This window comes from Nicotiana tabacum, chromosome 10 (genome assembly GCF_000715075.1).
Source record: "Nicotiana tabacum cultivar K326 chromosome 10, ASM71507v2, whole genome shotgun sequence".
In the NCBI taxonomy this organism is placed as follows: domain Eukaryota; kingdom Viridiplantae; phylum Streptophyta; class Magnoliopsida; order Solanales; family Solanaceae; genus Nicotiana; species Nicotiana tabacum.
Window position 1 is genome coordinate 91,846,332 of NC_134089.1, and position 9,507 is coordinate 91,855,838.

General features: G+C 32.6%; 1 protein-coding gene across 1 annotated transcript; it reads left to right on the forward strand.

Moving 5' to 3' along the window:
- Nucleotides 1-3,977: 3,977 nt before the first annotated feature.
- Nucleotides 3,978-9,507, forward strand: LOC107778064 (putative MO25-like protein At5g47540). The gene is made up of 11 exons (XM_016598244.2): nucleotides 3,978-4,513; nucleotides 5,245-5,406; nucleotides 5,585-5,703; nucleotides 6,028-6,102; nucleotides 6,359-6,452; nucleotides 7,693-7,752; nucleotides 7,872-7,940; nucleotides 8,148-8,246; nucleotides 8,655-8,699; nucleotides 8,793-8,895; nucleotides 8,989-9,507. The coding sequence occupies exons 1-11, from the start codon at nucleotides 4,256-4,258 to the stop codon at nucleotides 9,153-9,155; spliced, it is 1,251 nt and encodes a 416-aa protein (XP_016453730.2). The 5' UTR covers nucleotides 3,978-4,255; the 3' UTR covers nucleotides 9,156-9,507.

Consider the following 9,507-nt stretch of genomic DNA (forward strand, 5'->3'; position numbering starts at 1 on the left):
ATTTGTTTAAAAGAATTTAGTTGTAATATAGAAATATGTTAGTTTAATCACTTAAATCGTCCATTTTTGTTGTTTAATTTAGATTTAATTCGTGTTTATTGTTTGTTTGAAGTTCGTTTTAATTTAGTGATTTAATGTGAGTTTATGTTTTGGTTTGTAAATTTTTTATTTAGTTTGAATCATACATCTTTGTTGTAACATTGTTGGATTTAATTTGAAGATCAATTGATTATTTGAGTTTAGTAATTTGAATCTGTTCATTTATTTTGTTTAAGTTTAAGTTGAATTTGAGCTCAATGATTTGAATATATTTGTTTGTTATTGTGTTGAATCTGAAAATAGGTTTGTTGTTAAAAAATATTGTTCAATCAAAATAATTCCAGTGGTTTCTTTGTTGTTCATCATTTAGTTTGAGTTGTTCATAAAATCTGATTAGGAATTGGTTATAGCTGTTATATTTTGGTTAGAATTGATTAGTTGAACTTGTTATAGCTGACGGGGTAGATTGGTAAATTACAATATTTTCAGGGTCAAAATGATAATTTCAGTAAGGTCAGAGGGGTATTTTTTGAATTAAAATTCTGAACAAATATTTATTTTTGAGTGCTTTGTCCATTAAGATTAAGATAATATTAAAATAATCAATAATGGGGGGACACGATATAATGGTGGGGAATAATGCAATTGTTTAATATAAGCATGGGGGACAAGACATAATGGTGGGGAATAATGCATTTGTTTAATAAAAGTGGGGAATAAGACATAGTGGGATTGCGGGGTTCAAGAAAAATTGTTTAAATAAATAATAATTGTATTTTTATGTAGTAGTGGGTTTGGTAGGAGAAATTGGTTGTTTTATTAATTGATTAAAGGGTTTGGTATGTGAGATAAAATGGAGAGACTTGATCAGATTTTAGGAGAGACAGAAAAAAAAGAGGAGAGAAAGAAGAGGAGAGAGAAAAAAAAGGAGCTGAATATTTAAGAGAGAGAAAAATCCTGAAAATATTAAGACTTTAGAAAATAAAAAGAAAAACATTCTGGAAATCAAAAGAGAGAGTAGTATACACGTGATATACAATCTAAATATTCTGATATACGGATTCAGAAATTAAGGGTTGAACATTAATTAGTCTTTCAAATCTGAAAAGATTCCTTTGGCTTCTGTCCGTTGATTGTTGTCGGTGTTTCTGGATTTTTATCTTGATTTTAAAATCGGTCACTGGTTTCTCGTTGCTGGTTGTTACTGGTTGCTGGGGTTGCTGTTGTTGTATGCTACTGAATTTCTGCTGATCTCCCTTTTCTTTTGCTTCCAATATCAGGTACACGATTGTAACACTAGCTATTGCAAGCTAATAATGTGGAAGCATAAATACATATGAAGAATTGAATTTTGAAATTTTAATGTCGCTTTTCGTTGTTCCTTTTATTGATTGTATTTAGGCTATTTCATGTATTACTGAATAATAATTGGAATAAGAGAAAATAACATAAGTTAGTCTTTAATGAATCAGTTTCGCAAAACGGGTTAATTCACTAGTTATGAAGGTTTTAAGATTATCAAAAGTAGGTTAATCGTGAACAAGTAGCTAAATTTAGCTAAGGTATGAATTTAAACTGAATTTCGTGAATTAGGCATTAAGACACGATTTGAGTTCAAACAAGATTAGAAGAACGTTTAAGTTTAATAAACTTTCTAATAAGCATTAGTAATTATGGTTAAATATAGTTTCAAATGGTTGTGAATAATTAATCTCAATAGTTTTTTTTTTATAACAATGCGAGTTTTAATCTAGCTATATTTGATTCTTTTAAATATTAGTTGTCGAATTTTTATTTTATTTATAATTTCTAATTTTTGAGTAAAATTCCTTTTCAGCAATATTTGTATTAATCTAGCAATTAGTATGCCATGCTTTCTTAAATAAATAAATAAATAAAGCTCGTAATTAATTAGGATTTTCTTTCTTTATTTTAGAGACTAATTTTAATAGAAAAATATAGTTGCTTTAAGATTTGTCCATTTAAAATAAATGAGATGAGCCTCGCCTAGCAAAATATATAGATTGCGGGGCCCTCACAAATGTATGCATTAATTATTTAGAACATCGGAGTTGGTCGTCTAGTGAAATTTTACGGCCTTTCCCAAAACAACAATACGCTAGTCGCTCTAGGCGCGTCTTTAACAAATTATTTTTCTTAAATATGGGTGTGCATTTATGTAACCCAAATCCAAATCTTAACGGAGTCGAAATGTGTCGATAACCACGGGTGCATTGATTGCGACGTGGTTTGAAATACGTTTTCACAATGTTGCAATTCTCCGTAAAATAATAACAATAAATAAAAATAATAAAAGCAGCTAAAGGATAAAATTTGCACATAAGTTTATAATATGTATTATATCAGATAATCAAGCCGAATATAACAGTTGAGCGACCGTGCTAGAACCACGGAACTCGGGAATGCCTAACACCTTTTCCCGGGTTAACAGAATTCCTTATTCGGATTTCTGGTTCGCAGACTGTAATACAGAGTCATTCTTTTCCTCGATTCGGGATTAAAATTGGTGACTTGGGATACCCTAAATCTCCCAAGTGACGACTCTAAAATAAATAAACAAATCCCGTTTCGATTGTCCTTTAATTGAAAAAAACTCCTTCACCCCTCGCGGAGACGGAAAAAGGTGGTGCGACAATGAGGACCTTAAATTGTAACGCATATCACTCTTTACTTGTCAAACCACTCCCCCACACCCCCTGAATTCAACAGAGAGTGAAGAAAGTCATGAAGCAAGAATTCGAAAGATATGAGACGTTGGGAACAAAAATTGCTAATCATGAATAGAATTAAGAGAGAGAAAAATAGACGAGCAAAAGAAATGGACTAAAGGAAAAATTACAGAATAAGAAACAAAAATAATATTCTCTAACAAGGTACGATCATACTAATTAATCACAAATTGAAGCTGAGAAAATAGTCATTAGCCTAAAAACCAAGATTTTCGTAAACCATAATGGTAAATCAAAAGACGTGTGGGCGAAGCCACCTTTAGCAGAGGATGGTCAACTGATCACCCTTCGCTGAAAAGTTACGAAAAATTACATTGTGTATATAAGTAAAATGTTGATTATATATATATAAAATCTATATTGAGCACCCTTTGTCGGAATTTTTTTTCTACTTCTTTCAAGTTTGAATATCCTTGGAAACATTTCTGGCTTCGCCAGAAAGGATATTTAATCAAGAGCAAAATAGTACTTGTGAAAAGATCACAAATCTTTTTACTTTTTACTTAACCAATCGATATTTTATAATCTAGAAATATGATGGGATGGATGAAATCCCTCAAATTTAATTAAAAATTTCGAGTTCGAGCTCCTTGACATAGGAGAAATTTCTAGCATAAAATAATTTCCCTTTAATAGGCCTTGCATAATTCGAATGCAGATTAGTCAAATGCGGATGGTTAAACAAAAGTAAAAAAAAAAACTATTAGTAACACATTACAACAAAAATAAATCAGCAAAATAAGTGAACATGTTTTTAACAAATTATTCAAACCGAAACATAAATTGCATATTGAACTTTTTATACTTAAGAAAATAGAAATCTTGTATTACCACGACATCAAAGTCGAAAAATTACCTCACATGTGATATTTATACTAATTTGATGATTATATGACAACTGACAAGTGACCTTATATACATTAATGTTGACACTTAATTATTTATTAATTAATAAATACTTTTACCTTAATTTAGTACTTAATTATATTAGATTAGTACAATATAATTTAGTATAAATAAACATCCAATATGAATTCAAAGTCGGAAAGAAAGCCCTTTGAAACTATACAAGGCTAAAAATAGCAATATTTTATTTTATTAGAGAGAAAAAGGCAAAAACGGAAAAAGAAAAGTTGCAGAAAGCAATATACTATTATCATATATATGCAGAAGTACAAGTTTATCGGAGGAGGAGGGTGGTGAAATTTTCCGGTGGCTGACATCCAATGTGGAATCCCACATAATCCCAAATTCTCCTGTTATTCTGATTTTCGTACTTATCCTTTTTCTTTTTCCAAAATTTCCAATCCTACTAGTACTAGGAAAAGCAATCTTCTTTATTTACGCATTAGATTTGAGTGAATGGCCTTGGCATTGCCAATTTGCAAAAAAGTGGAATCTTGGGGTTTTCCACATTCAAATCAACCCTTCCCCATCATCTCTACCGCCCTGTATATTACAATATAATGCCGATGCTGGCGACTCAAATCGCCGCCGATAAAACCCCAGGATTAGAGAAAGGGGAAAAAGGATCCCACGAGACCGTGAAACGATCTTCAAATAATTTGAAGAAGTTATTTACTAAAGCGTTACGTTCCACCGGTGTTAAATCCATCTTCAAATCCAAAACTAAGCCGCCTAAGACTCCTATTGATGTTGTTCGCCGGGTGACGTTCCTACTGGCTGCCCTTGACTGCAATGTTGATCCCAAGCGTTTTGATAAGGTACGTGAAAGTTACGTGCCTTTGCTTCTAAAATGCATTTATTTTTCCCCTTAGAATTCTTATTATCCTTGTTTGGTTGGTACTTGGTAGAGGTGTGCCCGACTTGATCAGACACCACCGTCATTAGAATACAAATAATTGTCTTTGTTTTAACCTAGCTATGTTAATACTTTATCTTCTTTAAAGTTTCAGACAAAATGTACCCCGGGAGGGAAAAGTTGGATTGGGTGCATTTTAAATTATCTTTTTCAAAGAGTTCCATTTTGTCTCTTAATGTGTCTAATTTTTATTTAGTGCTTAATGTATCAAGTCAATGTTCCTGGGGGATAATTAAAAGGATTTTCTGAGCATGGTTGAGATTAAATATAAAAAGAATTTGAAAATCGAATGCCAATTCCAAAGGCTCCATGCCTACAAGTATTATAACGTTATATGAAGATTACTAGAGGAGAGAGATTGAAGGATAATCCTGGGTTTGTGAAAATAGAACAGTATTAAAGTTCATTTCTAACATCCTTTCAGTAAAGTAGTTCGTATCATAGATATCAGACATGAATTATGTCTAGTTTTGTAAAAGTTTTCGTTTGTGTTTTCTTTTTAGTGGGGGAACTGGTTCGTCCATTTAAGTCTTTGTTAGAGGTATACATGAGTTGTGTTATTAGAACCTTCAATTGCATGCTATTTCATAAAATTTAGTTTTTTGTGTCTCTGATAATACATAATGCTTTCAGATGCAAGAATTGGATTCTCTTTTACATGAGATGAAATCAATCTTGTATGGCAGTAATGAATGTGAACCTGCTGTTGAAGCCTGTGCGCAACTGACTCAGGAACTTTTTCGAGATAATACACTGCGTCTCATCATCCTTTGTCTTCCTAAATTGAACTTGGAGGTGAGTATGTTTACAATTAATACTGTTACGAGCTAAGCTTCAAGATCTTACTACTCTATAATTTGCTCCCTTTTTGAAGACACTTTAGGCTTTCTGCTATCCATTGTTTCTAGTGAAAGGACGTTTTACCTTGTTCTTTTGCTGGGACATGTCACGAAAATGATAATTCTTTGCTTAGGCCCGTAAAGATGCCACGCGAATTGTTGCGAATTTGCAAAGGCAACCAGTTAATTCACGTTTGATTGCTTCTGATTACTTGGAAGCCAACCCGGACCTTATGGATCATTTGGTATCTGGGTAAGCTAATCCTAATTTTTTCTCCTTTTTCTTTTCCAAGTTTATTGGATTTTGTTTTATCTAACTAAGCTTCTCTTCCTCCTAATCTTTAACTGAAGCACGGTCTGTTTGTCGAAAGTAAAACATTTTGAATATGTTTTATATATTTACTCAGTACCTTTAGTTAGTGTATGGTCTCCCTTACTGAAGGTTTTATTTGTCACCCTAGTATATCTATGAGAATCATCTAGATGTCTATGGTTAAGCTTATTCAATCATGGTACATGTTAGGGAAAGAAGTTGAATACGGAGAAGGAAACTCTTTTCTAACTGTAGTTGTTATAGGTATGACGATCCTGGTCTTGCTTTGCATTATGGAGCAATGTTGAGAGAGTGCATTCGACATCAAGTTGTTGCAAGGTTAGCAGCTTATGAAACACTACCAGTATCTTAATTGAAAGTTGTTCCGATCACTAGCTTTGTTTTGTTTCTTTAATTATTCCAAGGTTCCTTGTTACTTTCCAATGAATAGTTGTGGTTCTTTCCTTTTTGTTTCCAACAACTTGCACTTCTTTCTTTTCTTTTAATGTGTGCTATTATTCTCTGATTAATTTTATATTGTTTGCTTTATCAGTGTCTATGGGTAGTTTCCCATAATTTGTCAAAATATTTGCAGATATGTGCTAAGGTCGGAGCATATGAAAAGGTTCTTTGACTACATGCAAATCCCAGAATTTGATGTCGCAGCAGATGCTACAGCGACCTTTAAGGTTATTATTTCTCTCTCAGCATGTTCCATTCTATGTTGCTCGGACTCTCCGAAAATGTTGCAGGGTGCGTGTCAGATACTTCAAAAGTAGTGTATTTTTGGAAAATCCGACACGGGTGAGGCAACATTTTGGAGAGTCCGCGCAACATAGGTTCCATTAATCTCTATTTTTAATGATATTTGGTCATATTGTAATGCACTTCTCTACAGATCTACCTGATGTTAAACGTTGGTGCATGATCTGCTAAGAATATTATACTCCCTGTGTTTTAATTTGTTTGAACATTTTCGGAGTACGAGGGTCAAAATGACCAATTTTCGATCTGAATTCGAGCTTAAATTTTTTTAGTTTTTTGAGATAAAGTTTACATATTTAGAAACTACATAAAAAGTACTATAAGTCATAATAGCTAACAATTGAAAATATTTAAAAATTATTTGAAAAAAATATGGTTAAAAAAATCTTGTTTGACTCCCCAAATAGTAATAGGTTCATTCTACTTTAAACAGAGGAAGTATTAATTTTGGTCTTCTTTCTTTGGTCTTTTTAATTAAGTAATAAAATTTTGTTAATGAATTGGCAGAAAAGACTTGTATACGAGCTCTTTTTTCTTTGATGTTTAGGGAATGCAATTCTTCATTAGCTGTTTAGTGTGAAAGTATATGTGCTTGCAGTGTATTGATGTGCACCTAATTTATCTCACCATTTAGTGATAAAGTTAGTGCACTGGGCTGTGCTTTTTTATGATGAAGTCATGTGAATATTTTGAAATTGCTACATCTTTCGAAGTGTTAATTTTTCGTATATAAAAATACAAAAAAGCTCTAGCGTTCCTAACTTCTTAGATTTCTTGACGAGGTAACAGTGATCAACATGACAATGGAGCATACTAAATGAATCTTCGTGTGTTCGACCTTTGTGAAAAATATCTGACTTGGAGTTGTGGCATCTTGAAGAGAATTATTAAAATAATTAATTTCTCCTCTCTCACAAGTTAAGTTTTAGATGAGATAGTTTTATAGGTTATGGAGGATTCACATACTTTCTTGAAAGTAAAATAGACTTAAACATTGCCCGAATACAAAAAAAACCATCTTGGTGTCTTATTTCACCAGTTTTATGATAGTAAAATTTTTGGTACTGTTTATTTATGTTAGCAATGAAGTATTCCTGTCAGCCACTGAGTATTCGTACTGTTACTCAAATGTGTATCTTTAATTTCTTTTGCAACTTGCTGCAGGAGCTTATGACCAGGCATAAGTCCACAGTTGCTGAATTTCTCTTTGAAAATTATGATTGGGTATGTTATGATCCTCACTTTTCACTTGTATGGTTTTCTTTATGTTTCTAACCTTCATTAGTGCCAACTTCATCCTACAACATACTAGTGTAATATTTCATCCATTTTTTTTGTTATAGTTCTTTACTGAGTTTAATGCAAAGCTTTTGGAATCAGCAAACTACATTACCAGAAGACAAGCTATCAAGGTAAAATAGATATTAAGACTTTTTAGTCGTATTCTCGTTTTAAAGCAGTCAATTTTGATTTGATGCTGGTTTAGCTGGAGTTTCAATGATTTTCCTTTGTACTTTGCACCCATTAAGTAATTGTGCTGCTATATTTTATCAAGGTAACAGTTTTAATATGCTTATAAATAAATCACTTGCCTAACCCACAATTATCTATTTTTTCAGCTTTTGGGAGATATTTTGCTTGATCGCTCAAATTCTCCTGTGATGACACGCTATGTTAGCTCAAAGGATAATTTAAGGATTTTGATGAATCTTTTGAGGGTATGTCATTATACCAACGTGCCACAAGTTGTAGTTATTTTCCCTCTGAACGCAACATCATATGAATTCTCTGGGTAACAATACAGATAATGATGGAATAACTTCCTTTGATCATTTGATTCATGTTTTAGAAGATTAAAACTTATATAAGGGAGTACACTTCTCTGTGACGAAAGCAATCCTCTCATAAAATGTAGCTGATATAAGTCATACAAAAGGTGTGTTTGTTATATGTTTCTATCATGAGATTAACATTCATTTGGCTAGTTCATGTCCGTTTGGAAGATTTTTTGCAAGTGGCAAGTGTTACTATTTCATTACATTGATTTGATGCATCTGCTTGACCTTCTTGTTATACTACTCACTTACTGTTCTTTAACTTTGTTGGTGGGTCTTTCCATGTTTCAGGAGGCTAGCAAGAACATTCAGCTAGATGCATTCCACGTGTTTAAGGTTACACTTCATGCATTTGATTATTAACTTACCTAGTGTTCATGTATGACTCCTATTCACTTCTTTGTGCTTGTCTTTATATTTTGGTGACAGCTTTTTGTTGCCAATAGAAATAAACCTTCTGACATTGTCAACATACTCGTGGCCAACAGAAGCAAGCTTTTGCGCTTCTTTGCAAGCTTCAGGATTGATAAAGGTAGTAAATTTTGCTTCACCAACCAATATCTTGGATGATATCATCTATGTTGCGGAATGGTATATATAATTACAGAGTTTTGTTTGTTTGCAGAAGATGAACAATTCGAGGCTGATAAAGCTCAAGTTGTGAAAGAAATTGCAGAACTTGAAGCGATAGGACCTCTTTTTTCAGGAGAACTGCATAAATTTCCTCCTACACCTACTGCTTCAGGAGAACTATATAAGACACCAACTGCGTGCATAAGACAGCTTATATAATTTCCAAAAACTATGTTGAAGAACAGTATAAACTTGGAATGAGACCAACAACCTGCTCTGGAGAACCGTAAATGCTTTAGTATATGGGTCATTGTTTTACGAATCATACAAACAAATAATTTTTTTTTCTGTTTTTCTGATATGGTGCTGATCAACGAATACTAATTGCAGTAGAGTGGCATATATCTCTGTTCAAATTATTTGAAAGAGCGGAGAATTGATTCAGAAGGACGTGCGTATATGGTGTAGAACATAATTTTTCAAATTTATTAATGTCTGCTAACAACTTTATATAACATGTAAGTTGTAACGACCATGTTCCTGAATTTGCCATAAATGAATTGGGAGAGAA

Bases quoted from the DNA above. Each gene is read 5' to 3' on its own strand.
- LOC107778064 (XM_016598244.2), top strand. From the start codon at position 4,256: ATGCCGATGCTGGCGACTCAAATCGCCGCCGATAAAACCCCAGGATTA. The intron at 4,514-5,244 runs GTACGTGAAAGT...TAATGCTTTCAG, and splicing joins ATCCCAAGCGTTTTGATAAG to ATGCAAGAATTGGATTCTCT. The intron at 6,103-6,358 runs GTTAGCAGCTTA...AAATATTTGCAG, and splicing joins CGACATCAAGTTGTTGCAAG to ATATGTGCTAAGGTCGGAGC.